The following is a 27,048-nucleotide window of genomic DNA, read 5'->3' on the forward strand; positions in this document are numbered from 1 at the left end:
GTCGCCTCGTTGCACCTCCCCTCCGCCACCGCCTGCTTGTCAAACCGAGTCTCCTCCTCCCCTCCGTTGTAGCCTTCTGTCCCCTCCCAGTGGGTCTCCCTCCCTTTGCCGCTGCAGAGAAAGCCTCGGTAAAGCACCGTGAGAGGCGGAGAAGAGTGCCTGAAAGCTTAGTGTAAAAGCCAGGACGAGAACCTCACAGAGCAACACAACCATACTTTATTATTTTTTTTGTTTGTTGCATTTCTCGCCACAGTTCGGGCGGCCTACCGACTCCCGCCCCCCCCCACACCACCCCCCTGTTGATCCTCCTTTCCGTTTACTTCGCCTGGATTTCATCATCCGACCTGCAAGATGGTAAGCAGCCACGGCTCCTTATTTCACCCTCCGCCGACTCGTAAACACAGCAGTGGTCAGGCCTGCGCTTTAATGTGTCTCATAACGTGGCTTTTGGTCACTTTGTTTTTCCACGCTGAGCAGCTTTGCTTGGAGTTAATGTTCAGTCGACTGCGTAGAGCTGCGTAAAGAAGGAAACGCTTTTCTCACCCACTTTTTGGCTCCTATAGTTGCGCGCTCTGTGCAACACCCCGGGGCTGTCAGTCGCCTGGAGCCTGTGGCCCACATATTTCCTAACCCTTCTCGGTACTCTTATTAGTAACGAGGCCTGTGCAAATTAGTTTTCATGACCAAAAATACACGCTTATTGGGGCTGGGCTGGTGACTGAATGTGGCACATTTTACACACCGAGCAGCAGAATGTGTCGTCTGCTCTGGTTAGGCGCTTTGCTCTTGGTTAGTCTCTCTGCATGTATATGTTTGTAGCTCGCATGTCACTGTGTTTATAGTTTCAACATGATTTCATTGGAGCTTTAATCAATAGTCCGAGGCGACATTTGAGTCTATTTACAGCAAGAAGCTGCCAAAGCAGGGCCACAGGATTTGCTCGTCATGTCCTAATTAATTTGTCAGTCGACTTTATAACTACTAACTTTTTTATGTGAGGATGAGTTGCTTAATAACCGTGAAGCATCTATGTGTAGTGACAAATAGAGGAGTTTAACCTGAGCACCAGGGCAGCAGCGTCCAGGCCTGGATCCATACTCAACTTGGAAGGAGGTTTAAAAAAGTGTCATGTTGACAGTATGGGCGTAGCTGGAAGTTGTGGGTATTACACACAGGAGCTCCTTGTCCTTCCCCACACTGTCCTCTTAATACGCACAACTCCTGTCCACCCAACCACTGATCAAACACACCTCAGCACATCAATTTTCTGATCAGTCATTGACGTCCAGCATACAGAATGGCTGCAGCTTTGTGTTTACTAGCAGCCCCCTGTTTAAAATCTGAGGAGGGTAGTTTATTTTATGGGTAATGTTGTTGTCCAGACCAGATTTAAAAGCCCCTTATTTTGTTTAGTTTAGTTTTAGTTTATAGATTTCACGTGTGTATACCTCCTATTTATGATCAGATGCAAATGTCTAGAAATTTGCACAAGCCAGTAAAAATCCCAAAATGATGCGCACAAATTAGAGCTAGAATAGCAACTCAGAGATGCAGTCGTTTGCATCACTGTAAATATTGTGAGATTTGTTAAAGGAATGTCAAAGCTTTTTTTTTTTTTTTTAGAAACAATTACATGTTCACTTCATCTGTCTAATGGTCGGCTTTATAGCACAACACTTGTTTTATTTGGCCTGCAACATGGATAGATATGGAATATCAGTTTATGTCATTTCCATTATGCTGATATGACAACATTTTTACAGAATGTTTGCACAACAGGAAAATGATGTTGTTGAGCTCAGAGTTTAGTAAACTCAGACGAGACGTTGACATGTCAGGCTTCGCGTACATGCTGTCAACATGAGGAGACTGACTAGTAAGTGAAAAATATTTAGAGGGGGTGGTGCTTTCATAGAAAATCACAGTTTTGTTAAGTCATATGGACATAAGCTTAACCAAACTTAAAATGTCCTGAACATGGTTTTCACCTCCTGTTTTTCACTCCCATTTTTCATTTTTAGAGATAGGACAGTGGAGTCAGAAATCCAGGAGATAGAGAGCGGGGAAAGACATGCAGGGACGTAGAGTTGCTTAAGCATGTAGTGGAATGATCTGATGGTAAAGGGACCATGCGCTGCCTAGCAATCAAGCGCCACCCACATAAAGGTCGAGCTAGAGCTAATGTAAAAGAGATAAAAGCCACGGCGAACCACCAGCAGAAGTGATGATCAACACTCAGTGATCCACGCTGTAATTCCAACCAGCCCACTCAATCTGGATTCTTTTCTACTCACCGGCTGTCACACACCGCTGCAGATCTTGGCTTACACTGGAGCCAGCAGTCAGTCACAGACACAGGCCGAGCTCTAGTCAATTTTGTCATTCAAAACCTATTTGTCTCTGATGTGTCAGCATCAGTGAACAGAAGCAAAAGTTTCACACTCAAACTGCAAGTTGAGAGCAGCTTGCATCAGTAAGTCCTGGTGGCAACAGGAAACTATAGGGGATACGATGCATGAGAGACTTCAATAGTAAAAAGATGTTGAAAAAGTCAAAGTGGGTAGACATGTAATAGATTGTAGCCACTCACATTGATTTAAAAGGAGATGGTGTTAGTTTAGTACTCTTTATACATATTTGTTGATACGTATATATTTGTTGTATATACGATAAAACATTATTCTGACTTCTTTTTGGCCGATTCAAATCTCCCAAAATAGGTTATTAAGCTAATTCTGCCTCCTCTACATTCAGGAAACAAATGAGCAGCAGATAAATAACCGTAGATTTTTTTTTACAATATCAGAAGTAGCAATTAGCCCTGCAGAGTCAAATGAATATTGGCAATATGATATAACATTTCTAACTATTGTCAGGATGATATGAGACGTGTTGTATAATGTACAGTTCATAACTACATAGTGTGCTGGGCCATTCTTTTTTTCAGAGTTTTGTGGCTAGACTTGTAGTCGCCCCCAAATTCATTGCTTTCAGGTTTTCTATTGCAGTGTGCACATTGTGCACTTTCACATATTCACACATGTCCTGACAGTTAAATGATGATTCATTTGCAGGACTAGTTTCATTGGATTAGAGCATATAAGGCATCAAATACTAACGGCCAGGATGAGACAATTCAGCTGCATCAGTGTGAAGGTAGAAGGTTTTTTTTTTTATTATTTAGGTTGGTGTGTCAAGTCACTTACAGCTTCATGCAACCTGTTGCACTAATCCACATATTGTTATGTAGTTGTGTTGTTGTTTTCATTCCTGAAGAAATATTGAAAAAGGAAGTCAGTTAGATATTTAATCAAGATTTTCTCCCCCCGTAAGTTTTTCTTACATCCACATTTTTTTTTAATGTAATGAAGCGTGTTGTGTTTTTCATTTTAAAGTTGAATGACTTGAAATACAAAATCTTTGGTCTTTTTCAACCACTTTAGGCTTTAAGAGCCGCTTGACTTAAATTCTAGTCTAGGAGATCCCGGAGAGATTTTGTAAAGATTGTGTGCCATTAAGTGTTTGTTAAAATATAATAATCTATTAAAAATATATTTCCAATTCACTGGTACTTCAGCTGAATGCGTAGTTGTGTGGCAGTGAGGTAATTTCCCATACAGAGAACAAATCTGTTATTCAAATGTGTGGTTAAAAGTGAGATCAGAATTATTCTCATATCCCAGCACTTCCTAAACATTACAGCCGTATGACCCCTAAGTAAATGCGTAAGAAGATTAGACGTTGTTAGTTTACATAGCATTATGGAGCGTCAGAGACCCTTTTATAGGTAAGCCAAAGTCAGGGATAAAAATGGCTGAGAGGATTAGCTCAGGCAGAGTTCTTTCAGGCAGCTAAGATTTTGGTAATTATTTTCATATTTGCACTTGACTCCTTAATCTAGCTTAGATCTTTGAGACACACATATCCAAACAGTTCTAAACAGTTCAAACTAAGTTCACACATAGACAGATAAGAGCAGGTATGCACACATACACCCAGCCAGGCAATATTACAGAAGGATAATGACGTGTAAAGGATGATGCTTTGAGGGGGGAAAAAAAGAGTACCGGTAACTGTGCACAGTGAAGGATGACAATAATGTAATAGCTGCTCATTTGAATGCCTACACATACACTGCATGGCCCCTCATCTGTGTAGTAATGTAATGGGTTTGTAGTGATATTGTGTCACCCATGCCCTGGCTAATGTTTAGGCTGAAAAATAGAGGACTGAATTCTATTTAAAGAGCACGTTGAAAGCACAGCTGAGCTTTGCACTCTGTTGTGACTGGAGGGTTTAGTATCTTTATCATAAAGCTTGGCTGTATGGCAGGCAGACACATCTGTGCGGAGGAGGGGTCTGTTGTGATCCCTGAACCCTACATCGAGCAAGCAAGGAGAAAATGCACATTGCATAATTTCACCTTCAAAATAATGTATCAAACACACGGATTTGGAAATGTAACTTAAACATGCTAGACTTACAGGCTTTGGCTGTTGGCTTATTGATTCCACGCGTTATTATTCCATCACTGCTCACACAAAATCACAGCTCTTTGCTCGTCATCTGACCATGTACATTGTTGCAAACAGTCATTTTTCTTCCTCACAATTCTTTGGAGCCCAAGCATCAATTTGCACATTTGAATCTGCAGTCATTTATTCTAAGTAATACATTTACTTGAACATAAAAGGGAAAACGTTCACATGAGAGAAGCTGGAAGTTGAAAATATTCAGTATATTTCAGCAATAATGACTCGAATAAGTAAGTAGAAGAAATTGTGCACTACTGCACGTACTGTAGCTTTAGAGGTTTTCTGTAATCACTGCAGAGAATAATTGTTGCCAAAATTGTCCACTTGATGACGTTTGATCAGAATCTCCTGCTGCTGTGATATTAGTCATAAACTGAATGACCAGGTAGAAGCATTTTGAACAATTTATTCTGATCTTACTGACTTTCAAAAGTATGAATAGGCTTAGATCGGGCAGCTGAATGAATTTTATTGACTGATGAAGCCTATAATGTGTTTAATATTTTTAAGTTTGACTTAAAGAATTGTGCAAGAGGGTTTTTGGGATACAAACCAGCATGCCTACATTAAATCCAAAGTCAACAGCATTCATTATAAACATCTTCGACTGTCTGTTGTGTTTAGCAGGATTTGTAGAGATATCGAAGATTTCTTCAAAAAGCCCAGTGCTGTAAGTGAACCTGGGCTTGTTGCCATTGATGGAGAGACATTTTGTTGTGTTACATTTAGTACTTAGTATAGTGAAAATAGAGTCTGAGATACTATCCATTGTGAGACCAGAACACACACATACAAACCTAGAACTAATGTTTGTCCTTCTAACTAAATCTCCATAGAGTATACAGTCAGTCCTTGTTCCATTACACTAAGCTTGTGCTAAAGCTGTGATATCATTATGTTTTTAAGGATTTATACAAGTCATTGATCTAGTCCTAACATGTCCCAGGCTGCACCGACTGCTCTCACAGGACAGCAATATCAACGTTAAGTTCAGTTTGTCGAGTGCCACAAGTTTCGATTTCTTTTCTCCTTCGGCTGTAGCAACAGCAGGACATTTCCAAGTCCACGGTTTTTTGTGTGTCAAAGTGCCGTGGCCTGACTGTAATATAAGCTGGCTCTTTATCAAAAGGTGGCTTTTTTACGATCAACACAGACAGGGAAGTGAATGGGTAGCGCTTGCCGCTTCCTAATTCCCGGGCTGAGCCCTTGACTAAATGACTGCAGCGTCCAGGTGTGTATGTGTAACTCTGTGAGAGGGGCGTCGCCGGGAAAGAGCGAAGGTTATAGATGAGAAGTCTCCGGTTTCTACAGAGAGTATTTTAATGGTGTTAAAAGGATTACGGTGGATCCTCTATCATGAACTAATGAACTTTTAGATGTCTGGTTTATGTCTGTAGAGTCATGAAAACTTAGGTTAGCTCACAAAATATTATCGTACTGAATGTTCACCTTATATCTCCAGTTGATAGGAGAAGAATCATGTAGTAGTATCCACATCTTTATTTGCTGTTCTTTGATTTTTGCTTACATTACAGTGTCTACAGGATAGCCCTCTGTACTACAGTGCCTCATGTTGTGACTGGGTTCTGCTGGTCTATTATTAGCCAGGTTTTTGGGTCGGCCATAGAGTGGCTGCTGAACCAGGGACAGTGCCAGACTTGTCATTATGCAAAACATGTTTTGTGTGCTAAGGCCTAATTGATTCTGAATGAAACATGCATGATTGATGAGCCAACACAAGCCTCTCTCCTCCCTCCCTCTCTCTCTCTCAATCACATATCTCTCTCCGGCACGCAGGGACTGTGTTCTCCTCTATTTCTATATTTCTCTAATCATCTCATCTGACAAGCTCCCCTAGCTTCTATGTAACCGCATGGGCAGCTGTGTGAAGTGGTTTGCTATAGAAGACATGACAAAGAGTTACTTTTGACCCTACATTAGCCGCACCAGTGACCTAAAGCAGGCCTTAGTTAGTAAACCTGTAATCCTCAACACCAAATCTGCTTTCCTGTAAGTCTCTTTACCTTCAAGGACCCTTCAGCAACTTAACACCAGTGGAGGTCTGTGAACTGACAATGTGCATTCCCCACACTCATTCATCAAACCTTTCTTTATTTACCTTTTGTTAGACTAAAAGAACTTCATCAAACTATCAGAGATGTGTCTCCGCGGCATCCTATCTATTTGTTTGGGCAATGTTTTTTTTTTTTTTTTTTTTTGTCAATATTGACAAATGGATTTTGTTAATGAAAAGTAAAAAAAAAATGCCCTGTGCTGTCCCTTCAAATGATCTCAGGGTGACCACTCTGAAGTAGCACCTTTTAGTCTAACAGTAGCTTACTTAAGTCTTTGAGGCACACTGACACGTTTGGCCACTTAGATCTGTTTCGTCAGACCGACCAGCTTTTTATCCTGCTGCGGTGTCAGAGCATTGGTCTAACAGCTGTATTCAAACGCAACAACTGGCATTTTGAAGTATTTTTTTTGGTGAAATGAATGAACTCTCTCTTGTGTACGATAAATTATTGGTCTGTTTTTTTTGCCTTTAGAAAAAACTTGAATTCAAAAAATGTCTAGCTCTTTTTGACACACGGACATAGAAAAGACTATTTTACGTCATGTGTGAGAATATTAAAGTCATTCTTCTCTGTTTCTAGATGTGTAACATGTTATGGCAGCTGGTTTCAAGGTGTCATATCAATATACACACAATTTCTGCAGGACATAGAGAGATTAAAGCACGACTGATGTGTGTAGTGAAAAGTGCCGACTATAGAACATCTGTGTTTGTGATGATTCAATTATTACAACTATTGCTTCATTTACAAAAAGGCCCAATGGACCGTAAATAAAAAAGAGTAAAAGGCGGCAATGAATAATTTTTTTGTGAAACCTGATTTGGGGGAAACTAATATACAAGTGTCAACAACCAAGTAGCACTGATAACCTTCTCTTGAACATGAGGACACAAACAAAGCAACTTTCCCAAACAGGCCTCTGCATGGTGGAGTAGTTGTGCACTACGCACTCAGCTGAACCGTCCCCACTGTTAACCTGTTGTGTCATAGAGGAAAACGATGTTTATTTCATCCCTTCGATCACTCCTCAGCTGCAGGAAGCTGCTCTCCTGATAGGGTGTCAAATGCTAAGTCGCTCTCCTGGCTAATCCTGTGTCACCTCTTTCTCCTCACTGCTCTTAAAATACCCCAACTTCTCTGATGTAAGTCTGCTGGTGTTCCGCAGCACAGCGGTAAGCCAGTGAATGACTTAACTGAAACTATACTGTTCACTGTGTAAACTATGTGTGTGTAACTGTCATATTACATCGCTTCGATTTTTCTGGAGCTGTAGCGTTTGTTTTTTCTTAAGCAAGGCAGGAAAGTTTTCCTTTTGCATTCATGCTGATGAACAAGCTAGATTATGTTTAACTTATGAGGGAGGGTCCATTTTTAAACACGCATGTTCAGAGCAGTCTTAGTGCTTCTATTTTGTAGAAGCAAGAACAAAGGCTTTGATTTCAAAGAAAAACATTTGAAAAAAAATTGTTTCATGCACTTTTCTTATTCAGACTTTATCATCTTATTCGGCATTAAACTATTTACTTCTGTGTTTCACGTTACAATATCAAAACTTTGCTTCAAATGAAAGCAACAAAAATGGCCAGGCAGAATTATTATTTTTTTAAATTGCTGCACAATATTTCTGCAACATTCTGCATTCTGTGGTTACTGGTTACATAGCTGGGATTGAGATTGCATATTTTCAAAGTACAGTGACAGATTGGTATTCCTAGATGGAGCTACAGAACATTTCCGGTCGATTGCAAACAGGCCTGGGGCATCTCACCCACTCTGCAGGATTCCCACCCTGTCATAGCGTCGTCCCCACCCTTCTTCAACAGGGACTCCACCCTGGCTCAGCTTCACTCTGCCAGCAATCAGACTCAGGCTCAGTGAACACTGCAGTGCAGGATGGGATGGGATGGGATGGGATGCGGATGTGACTGTTGAACATGAGCCAATACCACACAGACACACACACACACACACACACAAATACAACCACCCCATATTGTGTCTCAGGATAGAATTGCTGATTTAAAGAGCCTTGACGTTTGTTTTGCACGCCTGCATACAAAGAGTTTTACCTGAACTCAGTAAATATTAGTGTAGGATTTGTCATGAAATATACGAGTTCTAAAATACATGAAAATCCTACAGTTGAACAAAGTGATGAGTCTTTTCAGCATCTCTGTTCATTTAATTCCTCACAAAATTAACTGTTGAAATTATAAAAACAAGTTAATGTTCTAATCAACTTTTTATATTCAGATTTGTGTTTTTTCATGTCCTGGATATAAGCCACATATTTTTAAGTTTTTTTTATTGTTATTTCCTGGGGGAAAATGTGTTCCAAATATCATATGACATTCACAATACACATTTTAATTACAACTCTTTATCATGTTATGCGACATATCAACTCTTAGTACAAAACATTTATATGTAATGCCAACTCTAAAGGTTTGTCCTTCAGACCAATGACATTTGTAATAGAAACAGTTTTTTAAAGTATTCATAAAGATAATCTAAGTGTGATTTATTGCCATGTGTTGTATGGAGCTACAGTACTTCGAGGACACACTTTTTCACAGCCTATCTGAGGAATTCACATTCTCTAAACATTTCAGATGTTGTAGCTTGAAAATCAAAAGAAGCCACATGTTGAAAGCTTCACTCACAATTTCAAAAAGTCTTGAGCATGACTCAGCATAGGTGTTATGGATCTGCAATAAAAAGACTTTAACATCCTCACACATGAATACCACACCAGCAAAGACTAGCAGAAGAGCATGACCTCATGCTGGAATGTACCGTACAACCTGTCCAAAGCACTGAACACAAGTTATAGTTTAAGATTGTTATTGAACACGATAGATTCTGGATCTAGAGTGTAAGGCATTGAACTGGTATAAAGATCTGTTTATTGGTTGGCAGGAAGTCACATCTTCGTGTTTTAAGTTTTATACCAACAGCCTGTTTTTACAAACATTTTTTATGGATGACTTGAGGCGCCATTGTTGATCTGACAAACCAGTAAACAGCTGTGAATGCTGAAGAAAATAGTCAACTGCAGCAATTTATAGTCACGTCAAGGAATATGTAACTTAAAAAAAACTCCATTAGAACCAACTCAATGTTTCCCAGATTTTTTACTAGTAAAAGATGAGTTCTTGATACGTGTTTCCCCTACCACTTATTAAGAGGGGTGAACAATGTCTCTCCTCTGCTCTTGTGTACCTGCTGAGTGCAAGTTTTTCATTTTTGACACAAAGCCTTTATGGTTTGTCTCACACGCAGTGCCAGGATATGAATTTTGGACGGGGCATTTACCTGAAGAAGTTCAGGGCTCTCTACATTACTCTTTAAAGGCGCTGTCTGTTGATTAGCTTGTCTCAACAGAAACTGTTTGTTTGTGCCTTTAAGACAATTTGAAACAAACAGACCAGGCAAGAATATTCAGCAGTACCTCCTGCCTTTTCTACTTTTGTTTCTAAGATTTGTGTCAGTCTCAATTGGAAATGCTTTTGAGTCCCTGTCCTTCACTTGTTGCCACCTCTGTCCCATCAACAGAACCCTCTGTAATGGTGCTGATCAAAGTAACATGAAGTGCCTGCAAGCATGTTAGTTTGAAGAGCAGGGGCGAATTCTGACTCTTTTTTTTTTGGAGGTGCCCAACTGGGCCCTTGGTTGCATGAAGTTTGTGTGCATACATCTTGTTTCCAAGCACAATTAACTACTTATACTCCAGATATGTTGCACATCATTTGACCTTGTTCCTTCTATACGAGTGTGGTGTTTACAGTCAGAACATAAGCTGACATCTTTATTTCTCTCTTTATTTTTTCAGGGAAATGAAGCCAGTTTCCCCCTGGAGATGTGCTCACACTGTAAGTATTTTAAATCTTACCCTGCTTCATCTTCACAGGTCTCAAAGAACAAGCATCACATTACATGTATGTGTCTGGTATATTTCACTTTTTTTTCCAGTTAATACAGCCATTACCAACATGGCATTTGATGTCAGAAATTTCCTTTTTCTCTGTCTGTGGTCTGTCTGTCTGTCTGTCTCTGTCTGTCTGTCATACAATTACAGGCCTAGAAGCTGCCATTTTCTGTCTCATTTTATTTTGTGGTTATTTTTTAAGTTTTGTTTTATTTTCATGTTGAAGTCATTTGTTTCTAGAATCGTGACGGTTTCATCTTGAAATCAAACTCTTCTCATGTTCACGGTCATGTTTACAGAATACTGTATCTCCCCTGTAGACATCTTTGTGCTCTCATGAGGAGGAGAGATGACTCGCATTTCTTTTTTGTCTAACTCATTCACTCTCCCTTACCTGGTGATACATCCACATAATATATCGGCCCTGTTTTTTTTTTTTAAATCCTCAGAGATCAAATGTTTTCTCTTTTTTCGTTGTAGTGAAAATGGTAAGATTTAACACAGCAAGGTTGTGAAGAACCAGGCTAGAATGATTTCACTGCTGCTTATGTTTGATGAGCACTGGTACAGAGAAGGGTCTTAAGGGACCATATCACTGTTTAGATTCTGTCTCAGACTCACCTGCAATATCCACATATTCCGTGTGCGCCACGTTCCATCAGCGCTGCGCACAACTGTGCGTTCACTCAGTCAATGATTGTGTTTCCACAGCACGCACACTTGTCAACCTTAGCAAAGTAGATCGACCCAGACAGTAAGTCATACTAGTGACTAAGCGTGCAAAGCATCCACTTCAATGTTCAATTTAAAAATATATATATAAAAGCTGTGGCTTGTCTGTACTTAGATTACAATACTGTTACATAAAGGGGGACAGGACCTTGGTCTGCCAGGGATTCCTCCCCCTGGATTATGCCACCCACATGAGGGGAGGGGGTTTTGGATGCTTTAGGACCCTGAGCTGAACTCATAAAGGACCCCTGCTTTCAGTCTGGACAGTCTCTCCCTCACTTTCTCTGTGGCTCTGCTTCTTATTCACCACTGCCTTGTCTATCTGTCTGTCTTTGTCTCCTCTCGCGTACCATTCCTCTTCCCCTGTTTATATTATTTCAGGGTGCTATATGAACATGAAACACATGGCAGACATGTAAGAAACATAGAATAACTGAATTTAAAATTATAAATACAAAAAGTCTCCTCCAATATGAAAAACGTATAATTCCCATAATACGCAGACACATACTGTATGTGAGCAAACAATATATCACATGTGAACATTTAGATTATTTTCCTTATCTTGGATTAAACAAGACATTTAAATGTTGCAAAATGTTTTTACTGTACTTATCTCCATCAAACCTTCTAGTTTAGCCCTCCTCTTTTTGCTTGCTATTCTTTCTTTGACTTTACCCTCTCTCTCTTGAACTCTCTTTGGCCTCCTCCCTCTGTCTGCCTCACCCTTGGCTGACAGCAGCTGTTCAGCTCATCAAGTGTTTGGACAGGCAGGCACAGCATTAGCTGAGAGGCAATTAGCCTTAGCCTGCTGGTCAGATAGATTCACCCTGCTGCAACTCAACCTTTATGCCCTGAATGAGACAAAACTAACACAGCCTAACACCGAATCACTTTTACCTGCCACTAGAGAATCCTGCACGCTGTTTGTTGATGTCTGGAAGACACAGGGGGTAGATAGTCCACAAGAAACGCTTCAGGTCATAAGTTCTATGATGGAGGATGCAAAGCCTGTATCGTCTTGTTAATGCAGCATCTCATCCTGGTTGCTTAGCTGAGCTCAGAGCAGCCAAAGTGAATGGCCTACTTGTGGAAATGTGGATAATTCAAACAAGAATCACACAGACAATCCATACACACTTTTCTGAAGTGCACGCACATTCCCACTCTTATTACGCCACTTTCTTCAACCCAAAGATGCAAATACAACCACCTGAACACATCATCACACTCACACACAGAAATGCAGCCCTGAGCCTGAAGCCATCGCACGCCTGTCTGCAGACGCCCAAAATAAACGGCTGGCGGCTTGCTGGAGTTCCTTGTTGCTATGGGGTTTCCCTGAGGGCAGCAGCCAGGGCCTCTCTTGGTGGGTTAAGATGGGGGTTTTCTCATGACGGTACTGCTATAAATACACAAATTCAGTGCGCTGCCCTGCCTTGTCCCCAGCTCAGTCCATGCGGGTGAGCTTTACATTATCAGAGCAGCCAGAGTAATGCACCAAGTGCTGGAGGAGTGCATACAATGTTCCGATGCATGGCCTTCTTTTATCGGTGGGACAGACAGGATAAGACAGGGGGACTGAGAAAGAGACAGACTGTATGTGTTTGCATTCCCCTTTATGTAACTATTTTTTGTCCTGGTCCTCTGCTGCGGGGTTGGGGGTGAAATATTAGTTTTTGGGAATTTGAGAGATATTGACTTCCTCCTCTCTCCTGCTGCCAATAAACCTGGCTGCACTTCCTTCTGTGTGTGAGACATGCAGTTTTGTGCAATTCACATGATTGAAATGAATCAGTTCATGTTCATAGTTAACGATTTCAAATATTGAACCAAGTGGAAAAAAAGGTGAGCTATAGTTCACGTTCATTTGTCCGTATTTGTTTTAAATTCACAGAGATTGTTAGACTCTTATACTCCCATTCCTTATTGTAGTCACTCACAAGTTTTACCCAAAGCACATCAAATATATACCTTTATTTTTTTATACACGTTATTAACCCCTCAGGTGAATTTTTTGTTTACACTCTTATTATTGGGAGAAATTCTACTGGCACTGATAGGCCTGATGGTCGTGCATTATTGGAGAGATGTGAGGTGGAGGGAGCTGCACACACAAGGCCCCTCTGAGCTTTTGGGGGCTCCGTGCCTTGCTTAAGGGCACCTCGGCAAGTGAACTGGCACTCCTCCAGCAACCAGAGCTATTTCCATACTCTGGTCCATACCGGGACTTGAAAGAAACCCTCCGGTTCACAACCCAAGTCTCTACAGGCTGAGCTGCTGGTTTTATTAGTATCATAAAGATCCGCTCTATAGCTACAGGAAAGGTGGAAAAGGCGTGCGCTTCAGGGTCAATTTGAACGCCCATTAAAATATGCATATTAATAACTCTTCACTTCAGAGGCTTTTAGCCATACAGAGGTGGTTTCAGTTTTTTTTTTATACAGGGAGTTGGGAGAAAAATATATTTTTTTATGAGTAACAGCATACATACTTACTCTGTTACTATGACAACGCAGCTTCTGCTAAATTATACATTTATGCAGCTCGACTTTCAGGTCAAAGCCCGGCACGGCTTATTTCTGGAAAGCTGGTCTGTGTCTACCTGATGAAATCAGAACAAAAATAACTGGCTGTTCTGTTTGAACACCAACACTATTTGGGAACGTGCTTATTTTATAACTATGACTTTCTAAATGTGTAGAAAGCTTAGAAAACAACTCCTGAAGTCATGAAACAAACATCGATATCGGCCCTGATTTTCCCATTCGCTGTATCTCTACATGTGCTTTCTGTTAAACTTGGAAAAACAAGAAATTGAAAAGATGAACTATAGACTGGAGGCTATTTTAACATGAAAACATATAACACTTCTGAGCTCCAGATCTGAACCAGAATTCATCACATAGAAGCTACAGCATGTTTTTTTTTAACTCTCTAGAGAACTATTAAATGTTCTAAACGTACTGATAGTAATGATTTCTCTTGCTGAACATCACTTCTTTGTACAAACATCAATGATGGAACACACACTTTTTTAATCATCTTGCGTATGTCTGTAGCACACTGTTATCCTCTGATGTGTTGCCTAGACAACACTCCACCCTCACAGGCTCAGTACATCTCCATTATGCTAACCGGCACAGTGTCATGTGTCTAACGCATGTAATTACTGAGCTGCCATGTAACCTTCTCATGTTTACCCACCCTCACACCTTATCATGCGTGTTTTGGTGAGCTATGAGCAGCACACTCTCTGGCTATAATTATCAGCAAAATGTCAACTGAGTTTCTCTCTGTATGTCACTACCACTCCCCTGCTTGTCTCAGTTCTGGTTCACCGTGTTAATGCAGTCACATGTCTTCATTAATGTGCAACACTGAGCGTGCTTAGTAGACACATTCAATGATGACATTTTTTGGGAACAGTGTGTTTTTATAATTAAACCAAAATGGGGAGGAAAAGCCAGTGGCACTTAGCAGATGTTGTGCTGTTTTAAATGGATAGCTTGAGTGAGTTGGCTGTTTCCTGAGGTACCAGTAAAGTTCAATGTTTGGGAAACATTTATCGTGCCCAAAAATGTTTTAATGTTTTTATTACAAACCCACTAGTATATAGATACATTAAATAATGTAGCTATACTTCTGCTTATTAATCAGAATCCAAAGAGTTTCATTATTCCACTAGCTCCACTTCTGTCCTGGTCACATGCTGTATTGAACTTTCATTTCTATTTGGCTTGTGGTCTCGCAGTGCCAGACTTATCTCCATACTGTGCTGTAACCCTGCTGTAACAGTCTGAACCTATCAGAATTATGAAAAAAAATGGTCTGACTCGGTTGTATCTCTTTAAGCCAATCATGCTCATGTGTGGCGATCAATCTGAGGGTGCAGCATGCAAGCAATGCATTTCACACATGGGCAGGCTCTGGCTTTGAAACCGCTAAGTTCTTGCAAAGGAATACTAAAAATGCAATTGTACAACACCTCTAGAATATATGGTTACATGACAAATGCCTGCCTAAAGAAGAAGATTTGGATATATGCTAAAACTATTCAAATCATTTAGTAACATATTTAGTTGTGCGGCATCTCTGCAGCACTAAAGCATTTCATTGCAATGTTGTTTTTGTCACATATTTTAACAGATACTTAAAAGAACACTGTACCAACTCCAGATTTACATACCTATTTTGGCCTTTTTTGTTTGTAAGCACACAAACATATGCTGGCTCATAACAAAAAGCAAGTAGTAACACAAACACAGGAGATCATGTAACGGAGGAGGAGCTGTTGACCAGTGGCCAGAATGAAGACCATCTGGCTATCATTCCAGTATTTTTTATGATAATGAATGCTTGTGTGTGTCGATACATAGAGTGAGTCTCCTGTGCGATGGCATACATATGCATGTTTCCACCTCTTGAACCATTGTTTGAATATTCCTGCTTCTTCTTTCCTGTGTGTGTGTGTGTGTGTGTGTGTGTGTGTGTGTGTGTGTGTGTGTGTGTGTGTGTGTGTGTGTGTGTGTGTGTGTGTGTGTGTGTGTGTGTGTGTGTGTGTGTGTGTGTGTGTGTGTGTGTGTGTGTGTGTGTGTGTGTGTGTGTGTGTGTGTGTGTGTGTGTGTGTGTGTGTGTGTGTGTGTGTGTGTGTGTGTGTTAGTGTGGGTAACTTTGGGGGGGCTAACGGTTTCCAGTTGCCTAGTAACACAGTTGAGGGTGCATACAGTGTTTATTAGTGTGTGTGTGTGTGTGTGTGTGTGTGTGTGTGTGTTTCTCTGTGGTTGAGTATATGAGATTATCATTATCATCTCACAGTTACACTGGGTCTCCCTCAGAGCGTCTCATTAGCATAGCAGTGTGAGGAGACTCTATGACTGACTGTGCAGTTCTCTTACGAAACGCTTTCCTTTGGATATTGCATAAAATGAAACAATTCCACCTTATTATTGTACTGCATATGACTGTATTTTTATATTTAGCAAAATGGGACTACAGTGATTAACAGTGATTTATCACAATCTAGATGGAAAACCTGCAGCTCTTCTCTGCCTTCATCTATATTCTAACTAGCACCGGGGGACAGAGGTGTGCATTTGAGTGTCAGTTTGCAGCATCGCCCACTTCTTTGCAGCTGTCTGTGCTGCCAAAGGCTCAAACATAAAGGCCATGGCCCAACGCTGAGGTTAAAATCACTTTGGTCTTCTCCTCCTCTGCAAGACTTGTGATCAGCATAAACAGGTTCCATTTAGCAGAGCTGTCATAGAAAATCCTTCATTTAATATAGTGCTTTTTAATGCAGAAACAAAAGATGTATGCAGAAACACGCCAAGCTGAGTTGGGAATTACAACAATCTACTGTTCCATGCGCTCTCGCTCACCTTTTTGCATCAGTCATTTATTAAAGAAAAGAGACTAATAAAAAGAGGGAGAGTACTCATCTCTTCCTGGCTCTCATATTTGTGCCTAACACTTTTCCGACAAGCACAGCCATGTCAGTGATCACAGCTGTCCTGTATTACAGCAACACTTTGTTCCTCCTCATTTGATGATGTTCCCCCGCTTGTAAACACACCATCCTAGCTCCTGGCTTCTTTGTCGGACACTTTTTGGTAACTGTCATCGCACTGCATTTTGAGATCTTGGCTGTGGTGGAAGGATTATTGGCAGTTGGTTCTTCTTAGGAAATGAAGCTTATTTTATCACTTGATTAGTCAGGAGTTTTTACACAAGAGCTTTTCAATAATGGAAGATATATCAGATAATATCACAAGTCCACTGGGTGTTTTCTAACCATTCACTTTGACTATTACAGATTTCACAGAAAAAAAGGCTTCATGAGATAATAAAAGATAAACTTAATGAATCCAAAGGAAGTGCTTTAGGTTTGATAAGTCAGCAGTTATAGCAGGCTAATCCCCACGACCCCATGATACATTACAGATTCAATACACCTTGATTTTGGAAAATGACCATGTCCCTACACAGAATTAACCACAGCAGCTGTTCTTTATTGCAGAGAATTACTATAAAGTCGTAGTTTTAAGGACCCTAAAAACTAGGGGTAAGGTATATTGATAAAAAATAATATCGCAATTTTTTGGGGGGATTTTGCCGATAACAGTAATTGAAGATATTTTGCTCCCCTCAAAAAATGTGTGTAAAAAATGTGTTAGTAAAAGTCTTGTACTGTACTAGCTTGCTATAAACAACTTATTGTACTATATGATAAACCTCAAGTGTGAAACAAAATTAAGCTAAACTGTGAGTAAGTTTAAAAGATTTCAATGAACACCTGCTGTTTGAGGACAGTTTAATAAAAGAGGATGATAAGTGTTGTTGATTTTTCCATCCTATAATATATTGTGAGTATGTTGTAAGTGCTTTTTAATTAAGTACCGGTGGTTGAAAAGGGAGCGCTACTTTCAGAGTTGTTCTTTGTCATCAGTTTTTGCACCCACTTGCAGAATGTTGGATGTGTGTATGTTCTCAACGAGGTTTGTCAGGAACCCTAAATCACAAATACCCCATGAAGACTTATCTGTCTGCAGCACAGGCTACATTGATTTAAGAGTTTGGATTTTAAGGAGGGCCCGCTATGCACTTAAATCTGTAGCATTGATGCCCCTCACACATTCGTAACAGGTCTGAGCCCAGCTGGTGCTGTGTGCTGTGAACAGGAAACAGGCGGCTGCTGATAAGGAAGCGTTTTGTGTCAGAGAACAGCCGGGTGCGTGGCTCTGATATATCTTACCTAGTGGACACAGAAACCCTGTAGCGGTTATCAGATTTTGTGCAGAGTGTTTGTTTGTTCAGATTCATGATGCATCAGGAGATGTCAGGAACCTAAAAACAGACTTGTAAACCAGCCGACCAATCTACCCTACTTACCTCTGATGCACGGGGATAAAACTGCTTATTAAGCAAAAAAGCTGAGCCCCTTTTGCATCACAAATTCAATGAACCAGGTGCAGTGTAGCACAAAGCCACAAGTGGCTGATGCTAATGCTGAACATGATTACGAGCATAATCCATCAAGGAACAGCTGAACATGACGAAGAATTATACTTGAAGTTTAAATTATCGCTCAAAGCATCAGTGTACTGCAGTAAGAGGAAGAAATTGGATTTTCCTTTTAACATCTTGATTTACGTTAAGTTCATGTGATTCCTCCTACTGTAAAAAATATTTATGCACTCACTTATTTTTTTTATTTTGTTTTTATAAATCATTCTTTTATTTACAATTAAATTGTTTTCTTCAATGTTAAAACGTGGTAAAACTTTCCATCACAAGCTTAAAGTAAGAAAGTACTTCTTTTTGATCCATTAGATGTCGCCCTTGAGCACCAGCATGAATCCAAAACAAACTGCTGTTTGGCGACTCCTCCGCTATTCTGAAGCCTCCGCTCTCCACCAGCGGCACACCTCCAACCCCCCCTCCACTCGCATTTGCACGACGGAGTTATGAGTAGACTGTATTGTTCTTCTTTTCTCTAATCCTTGACTGAAACAGCTTCATACGCTAGGCCGTCCCGTCCATTTAAACATGATTAAACACGGCCTGCTGGCAGGACTCACACTTCTCACTCATTATAGACAGTCATGACTCAGACAGACATTTACATAGGATATACTTGATAGATGCATAGACCCTCCACGATGCAACAACAGTCATTAAAACACCTCCTCCTTGTGACTGATCGATAACTAAGCTGACCGTGTCATCTCATTATCATTACACAAGACCGATAATAACCTAGTAATTATTAACAATGTCTGTTCTCCTATTCTACACCTCTATTGTTGGAACTACAGGTTACCAAGTTCAAAACGTGAAGCTCAAACTTTTACTACATGTTACATTGTAACTGTTCAATCAGTTCTCTCGATGAACTCATTTTATAGATTAAAGAGACATTCTGATCTTTACTATTGATTTCTTAATTGTCCATCTCAAAGATCTGCTTGTGTGGATTAGTTCGGCCAGACTTTCTCTTTCTCAATCAGTGTTCCTTACTTTCTACTTGCATCCAACTTTTCTCCCCAACACCCACCAACCCCACTCTGATTAGTCACTGAACTGAAGCAGCACTGTGCGTCTGAAAGTGTGCAACCCAAAACACAACCCACGCCCACGTGTCTCTCATTCTATGAACATCATATTGTAACAGAATGAAGAGTAGGAGAACATGTGGTTGTTCTTTTAGAGTTGTGACCTTCTCTGTCTTCAATTCAATTCAATTCAAAAAACTTTATTTGTCCCCGGGGGGCAATTCAAAGGCACACAGAGCAGTAAAATAACAACAGTGCAGGTAGACGAAACATTTTAACCTAAATATAAAGTGTCAATTTAAATACAACTTAAAGCTTAAACTTAACTTAAAATACAAACTATAAAAAGAGTAGATATAAGTGGACAGTGATCGGACTGACAGATGTAAACAGAACTATGTGCAGTAAACGAGAAATAAATATATATATATACAGAGCTATGTGCAAGTAGGCAAATACTAAGTGATAAGTCATAGGGAGCATGGCGAAAAATGAAACAACAGAACTAATATATACAATATAACTATAAAGGTAAATATGAGATAAGATAGGAGTTGAGGAGCTGGACAGCCCTGGGAACAAAGGTTGCTCTTCTCCTCTGTGTCCTGCAGCAGGGACAGCGAAGCCGGCGTCCTGAGGGGAGCCACTCAAACGCTGGGAAGAGAGCGCGTGAGGGGTCCTGCATGATCCCACCTGCTAGCCTGATTGTCTGTTGCTCGTAGATGGATGTCAGAGTCCTTACAGGTAGTCCAATGATCTTAGAGCAGACTGTGACCGTAATCTCTGCAGGCGGTTTCTGTTCTGGAGGGTGGTGGAGTGGAACCAGCAGGTTATAGAAAATGTAATAATGCTCTCAATGAAGGAGTAGTAGAAGGTCAGAAGAATGTTCTTACTGACTCCAAAGGAATTGAGCTTCCTTCGGAGGTATTTCCGCTGCTGACATTTCCTGAGAATCTCCTCGGTGTTGGAGGAGAATTTCAGCAGGCTGTCGAAGCTGGTACCCAGGTACTTATACTCCTCTACTAGTTCGACAGGATTCCTATGGATTGTGGTGATTGCAAGCTGCAGCCGGTTCCCTCTGCTTGTTGGAGAAGGTCACCACCATGTCTTTGGTCTTGCTCACGTTCAGTTCGAGGCGGGAGCTGTCACACCACTCCACAAACTCCTCACAGAGGTCAGTCAACCTGACCTGAACTGAACTGGAATGACCTGAAATCTAAGTCTCATAAATCTGTGAGCTTCATATTAAGATTAATAGATAGCCCGTGTCATTAAGGCCCCCCAGATTAAGGCAGAGCAAAGTGGTAGTGTGTGGTTGGCCCGCGTTATCAGGTGACCGTGTGTGAATGAGCTTATATAGTATTTAACAACTGGCTCTGTTGTTGCTCCTGGATTACTACCTGCTATTGTTCAGGACAGTGTGCAGGGGAGATATAGGGCTGTTTGTGATGGCAGGGGAACGAAAGGTCCGGAACCGGTCTGATAAAAAAACAATTGACAACAAAAACTGTAAGTTTATAGAAAAAGATTATTCCTCTGTTGCTTCTCCTCAGCTTCAAGTTATTCACTTTTCATTCTTGTCAGGGCTTAGGTTAACAGCTGTTGTCTTGATACAGCTTCAGGGTTAGCTTCATGTAACGTCTAAACTCTCCTTCTTGAAGCTTTTTTAGTTGTTGACCCAATTAAGGTGTGTCTGGAACAATATGGTGACTGTACGTTAGCAGCTAGAGCAGTTAGCTCCGTTCTGTCTGTGCAGCCAAAAGGGGTTTTCCTTGGCCGAGTACTAAGTGGTAGTAGACACCGACATACATGGCTACTGTTCATGGAGGTATTAGTCAAGAACAGTCAGTTAGTGCTTGTGATTCTTAATCCATGTTGAGTGAATATTGCTGCCAGAAAAAAAACACACTTTATATCCTCCTTCCATTCTACAGCTGATCTGAAGGGGCACATCTCCAAACCTAATTATTAGTTTTCTTCCACTTTTGATGATCCAGGAGATGCATTACAACTAAATTATTTATCTCCCTCTCTCTCTCTCTTTTCTTTTTTTCTTTTTTGTCTTTGTCTAGTCGATGCTGATGAGATTAAGAGGCTAGGGAAGAGGTTTAAGAAACTCGACCTAGATAACTCCGGCTCTCTCAGCGTGGAGGAGTTCATGTCGCTGCCGGAGCTTCAACAGAACCCGCTGGTGCAGAGGGTCATCGACATATTTGATACAGACGGGAACGGGGAAGTCGACTTTAAAGGTAAGTAACAAACTCTGCTGGAGTTGTATGAAGACGGGTTTGCACTAAACAGCTTTATTCCGGTCTAATTGATTCTGTGAGCTGCTTAAACATAACCGAGCACTGCTGACTGGTTTGATATTCATCTGAGATGACTGCTTCCATAAATGTTGATCACAGCTCTGTCGTATCTCTGAGGGGCTTACTCTTAAGTTTTCCCAGCATGACTTTTGTAAAGTGAATGTCCCCTCTTGTTTGTTGTGTAGCTACTAAAAGAAGGCCTTGCTTTTGAATAAATGGTTCTATTTGCTTAAAAAGAATCTTCTAATGTTGGCAAATTTCCATTGATTTTTCTGGAGATTGCAGACACGAGTACAGAGTAGAGCTTTGATATTTGATGTTACAGTGACTGTGATCAAAGCAAATCCCTCTGATCTGATTGGTTTAAAAAATGAACATTTATTCGCTTAGATTTGATGCATCTCCTGATCTTTGTTTGAACTCTAACAGGTTTCCTATTAGAAAAAAAACTCAATATATTGCATTGCTTACAGTATTGCAATAAATCACAATGTATCCAATAGTGTCCCCTGTATTCTGACACTTTATGTATGGTTGAACCGGCCTTTTTTTTTTTTTTGTTAATGCTAATGTTACTTCTCTAACAATGTCTCCATGCCGTTCTCATACGCTCTGCACGGGCTCCTGCTCGTTTTCTTAGTTTAATAATCTAAGACAGCGTTTGCAGATTTGTTTAGCATTAAATCTGATTTGAAACTTTTGTTGTTGTAATACACTAACATATTAACGCACTAACATGTTTATCACAATTTTAACATCAGCAATGCTGAAGTGGAGAACACACTGAAGCCTAATGAAACTTGGTTTGTTTTCGTCCTCCTCTCCCAGAGTTCATCGAGGGAGTCTCACAGTTCAGCGTCAAGGGTGACAAGGAACAGAAGCTTCGATGTGAGTGACTTCATTATAACCACGCTGCTGTTTGTGTCACCTCGCCATACCGCTACAACAAAACAAACTCTGTAAATGATGATCAGGAGCTGGTAGAGCTGAAGAACATCTATGATCCTAAACATGTTTATTCTGTTAACGTTTGGAATACTTTTTACATTTTCTTCTTCATTTAATCATTTCCACATTAAACCTTTTCTTTTATTCAGAACGTGGTCAAGGTTTTATAATTCACTATCTATTCCAATCTTGATTTTGTTTGCATGCCGTAGACACAGTCATCTTTATTGTACCTGTAACTGGTTCAAAACTCAGACAGGTTTTTGAGAAGTTGTAGGAAGAAGGAACCATTCATTTCTTTTGTTCTCACCTCACGGCACTGACTTCCTGTAGTCTTTTATTGTGGACTTAAATGTTGTGGTGTTTGTTTTTAAAGTCACAAATGGCCTCAACCTCTCCTACAAAAGCAACCTCAAACTCACAGCCCTCTGCTGAACTAGATCTGCACCCTCTGTTGACATATCCTGTGCACCATCTTTTTCTCATAACTTTGCAATGCCTCATATTTCTTACCTTCTACAGTACTACAGCTGCTGTCTTAACATATGCTTTATGAGTAATGAAATCTCTGCCCACCTTTGTTCTTCAATGCTGCTCTCTTTTATGAATCAAGTAATCAATCAAATCCCGACTTTGAAGAAAGCGACTTTATGTTAACAAGACTTTCAAACGTCACTGTGAGCCTGATGAGTAACCCTCAGAGCTGAACTTATCAAACAGTTATTCATTTGCTGCTGCATTGTTACTGACCGTCTCTTCTGCTCCTGCTTCTCCCTTTTCTCATGCCACATCCTGCCTCGCCACACAGTCGCTTTCAGGATCTATGACATGGACAAAGATGGCTACATCTCCAACGGCGAGCTCTTCCAGGTGCTGAAGATGATGGTGGGCAACAACCTGAAGGACACGCAGCTCCAGCAGATCGTGGACAAGACCATAATCAATGCAGACAAGGACGGAGACGGCAGGATATCGTTCGAAGAGTTCTGTGCAGTAAGTCCAAACCCCTCCTGGGTTGTTATGGGGGCGGTGACATTTCAGCCGATTCAGCATGTTATGGTTAAGGCAAATGTCAAAAGGGCAAAAGAAGTTTGAAAACAGCCTTTTTTTTTTTTTTTTGTTAGGCAGAGGAGCTGTGGGTTTTTATTTTCATGCTTCCTATTAAGAGACACAATCACAGGCTGGTGTACAGTTCTCCTTATTTGACTCCCAGGACTTTCATTTTCATTTATTTACTTCATACACAGAACACTCACGTTTTCCTTACAAGGTTCAAAGAAATACTCTTTGGAGATCAACAAGAATGACTATAAAAGTTAGAAAAATAAAACATTCATGCGTGGAATAAGAGGCTGATTCTTTGCACATCTCATTAAGAGGAGAAATGAGTTCAGCCTTGAGCTATTTTTAAAATCATTTAATTATTGCACATTTACTCTCTAAAGCAGCTCTTTGTTGTCTTTTTTGAAGACTGCTGACTGACATATTGAGAATCTGTGACTGTGACTCTGTTCATTTCTAAAGTGAAAGGCAGCTGCTCTCCCTCTGACAGACACAAGGCCCACATTTGACGGCCGTATCTCTGGAGCCTTGAACTAAAAAGGCTCTCGTCCTTGTTGGAGTGCTTTACCAGGATGTTGCAGGGAAATATCAGGTCGTGGTTTTAATAAAGTGCTGCTGCGATTTCAGTAAGGCTTACGTTAGTCCTGTTCTTAGCAGTACAAACTGCATCAATCGTGATTGTAAAGAATAACACATTGATTATGAAAACAGAAGTTTGTAGTAGTAAATGGAGAGTGTTAACACTGCACTGTGGAAGCCAGATTTCACTAGAATAACACATACGTTAAAGAGTGAGAAATACTCAGCCTGTGAAAAGAGAAACATTGTGACGTCTACTCTCTCTAAGAGTCTCTAATGTGGATAAAATGATCCTGGTGATGTCGTCAGGGTTTTTGTCCATCCATGATAACTTCACCAAAAACTGAAGCAGCTCATTGAGGTTCTGCTTTCATAAATAATATAGTGTTATATTTCACACCTGTACCTTTTAGCCAATCATCCTAACTTTAATCATCACAATCACTTCCTGTAACAGAACTTGATTGGTCTTTTCTTCTTCCTCCTTCAGGTGGTCGGAGGTCTCGATATACACAAAAAGATGGTGGTGGATGTGTGAACGCTCCTCCGCTTGCTGTCTCCCCCCCCACCCCCTCCTTCCTCGACACTTGCTTTCTCCACCATCTCTGAAGATCTGCTGAAGACGTCCGGCAAAACGCTCTCTGTGTAACTCAATGGAAGTATTCTCTCTCTCTCTCTTTCTGTGAAGCCACTTTTCTTTAAAAAAAAAACCAAAAAAAAAAAACCAAGGGCCTCGCGAAGCCACAACTTTGAAGTGTTGTTGAACTGTAAATCCTCTCAATAACCTGGTCGTAGCACTTTAAGAGACTGAAGGACATCTATTTGTCATTCGCAAGAGCATCTCAGATTGAGGATGAGGGGGGAGAACGGTTTGGGGGAAGGGGGGCACAGTGAAGAGCCTGGTTGGCGTTTTCACATTTCATCCTTTTTTTTCTTTTTGGTAATTGTTATTTTTGATATTTATTTTTTGTTCTTGTCTTTTATAAAGAAGAAAAAAAAACAAGTATATCTTTTGGTTGTCTGCTGAAGTGTATAGTATTTGAACACTTGACTTCCAGTACAACTAGAAAGTAGGGTATGAAGTGCCAACCAGAACATATCCAGAAACCAGTCCGAGTTATTACCTTTATCACCGCTGTCATTCATGCCATGCTAACTGGCTGCTGACGTTTTTAACTGCAAACTAAATTTCAGATTATTTTTTTTTTACATTGTGTCCTGTCTTAGCTTCCATACAAGATGTTTGATTACACCAGCGAAGCTTTGGTCACTCTTAGCAAAGAACTACGTCTTTTTTTGTGATGAAGTTGCTAGCTTTATTCATACTTAAGAAATGTGTTTATATATTGTTTGAGATAATCCTTGCTTTTCCTGTCGTGAAAATCTAGGTGGATAATTAAATGCCAAGAAAATGTCTTTCCAAAATAATCTGTGGCTGCAAACTGATACATGGTTTACTCTTGATGAAGCGTGTTTCATTTCAGTGTGCATCCAGAAGACAATCTGCAGTTCAAAGAAAAAGCTCTGCACTCACACTGACCTATGAAAGATGGTGAATTCATTGCAAGGCTTTTGTTTCGTCTTCAAAGCAGAGGCTGGATGGACTTGGCTAAGAAGTAAGAGTAATAGTCTGAGAGTGAATAATGGTGAGATTATACACCATTTGTGCTAGCTTAGAGCTATTTAAGAGACTTATCTGCAGGCAGCGTTTTTTTTTTAACCAATATGTGTATATTAGGTAATCAATGTGTGCTCATCATCTTTTACAACAAGAGAAGGCTTCGCCTCTGCTTCACATGATGAGCCCCTTCTGAATACTTACCTTTCTCAGTACAGAGCAGGACGGGTCAGAGTTTTCTCGAACGCAACACAAACACAACACTCCAAATTTTAACACATTGGCAGATCAGTGTGCAAAGAGAGAGTGTAAATTGTAGTTTATTTTTTTTGAAAGTGTATATTTCAAAAAGTTGGCTTCTCCCGGTCAACTCATTTTCTCCCTCTCACACCAACTTTTACCAACAGGGAGAAAATTGACATAAATTCAACCAATTCTTAATATCCAAAGGAGAATCGCTTGGTACTATAAAACAGGAAAAAGCTTTTTGGTTTCGCTTTGGAGGCCGACTGCTGGTTTGAACAGAAGTTATCAATCAGATGTGACTCTGGAGCGCTCCGTGGTCCCTTGATCCCAAAGCTCTGCACGGCTCGGGCCTCCCTGTGCTTGCATGACATGGAAATCTATATTTTTGTGTTGTGCACGTAGATCAATCTTTTGAAATAATCCTCTTGTTTACACATGGATGGTGATGTGAATATATTTAAGAATCTAATGGTATGCAATATGGATGTTGCCAAACTTTGGTAAATGTACACATATTAAGAGAGGTAATCCAATTGAACTGAACTACATGTAACTTTTTTGTATTTTACCCGGGTCAGCCAGATGCTTCTACTCCAGTAACAGTTGCATATCTGATCCCGTCTCAAACTGCCACACACTGTACTCAGCTTAAAGGGGAAAAATGGACGTTTGTTTTTTTTCTTTTGTATATAAGTATTTGTTAAATGCAGTTCTGGCTCTCTGTTCTCTGTATAGTTCAGACCGCGCTTTAGTTTGTTAAGTGCTTCTTTTCTCTGAGGGACTTGGGTTCTTTTTAGTTAGTGTGGGGATATCTGAAAGATTTGATTTGGTTTTTCTTTTTCTGCATGCTGCATCTTATGCTGTGGGACTGTTGGAAACTTGATACTGTATGAAAATTAAATAAAACTTTGAATAACATTTTTGTATTGGAACCTTTCTTTAAACAGTAGTTCCCTTTG

At 40.4% G+C, this 27,048-nt stretch overlaps 1 protein-coding gene across 1 annotated transcript; it reads left to right on the forward strand.

The window, feature by feature from the left end:
* The first annotated feature begins 94 nt into the window (after positions 1 to 94).
* On the forward strand, positions 95 to 27,007 carry LOC132975584 (calcineurin subunit B type 1). The gene is made up of 6 exons (XM_061040247.1): positions 95 to 354; positions 10,446 to 10,485; positions 21,400 to 21,576; positions 22,465 to 22,524; positions 23,393 to 23,577; positions 24,716 to 27,007. Exons 1-6 carry the CDS (start codon positions 352 to 354, stop codon positions 24,761 to 24,763), a joined length of 513 nt encoding a protein of 170 aa, XP_060896230.1. The 5' UTR covers positions 95 to 351; the 3' UTR covers positions 24,764 to 27,007.
* Positions 27,008 to 27,048: the final 41 nt, after the last annotated feature.

This window comes from Labrus mixtus, chromosome 6, assembly GCF_963584025.1.
Source record: "Labrus mixtus chromosome 6, fLabMix1.1, whole genome shotgun sequence".
NCBI classification, from domain to species: domain Eukaryota; kingdom Metazoa; phylum Chordata; class Actinopteri; order Labriformes; family Labridae; genus Labrus; species Labrus mixtus.

Bases quoted from the DNA above. Each gene is read 5' to 3' on its own strand.
- LOC132975584 (XM_061040247.1), top strand. The intron at 22,525-23,392 runs GTGAGTGACTTC...CTCGCCACACAG, and splicing joins CAAGGAACAGAAGCTTCGAT to TCGCTTTCAGGATCTATGAC. The intron at 23,578-24,715 runs GTAAGTCCAAAC...TTCCTCCTTCAG, and splicing joins CGTTCGAAGAGTTCTGTGCA to GTGGTCGGAGGTCTCGATAT.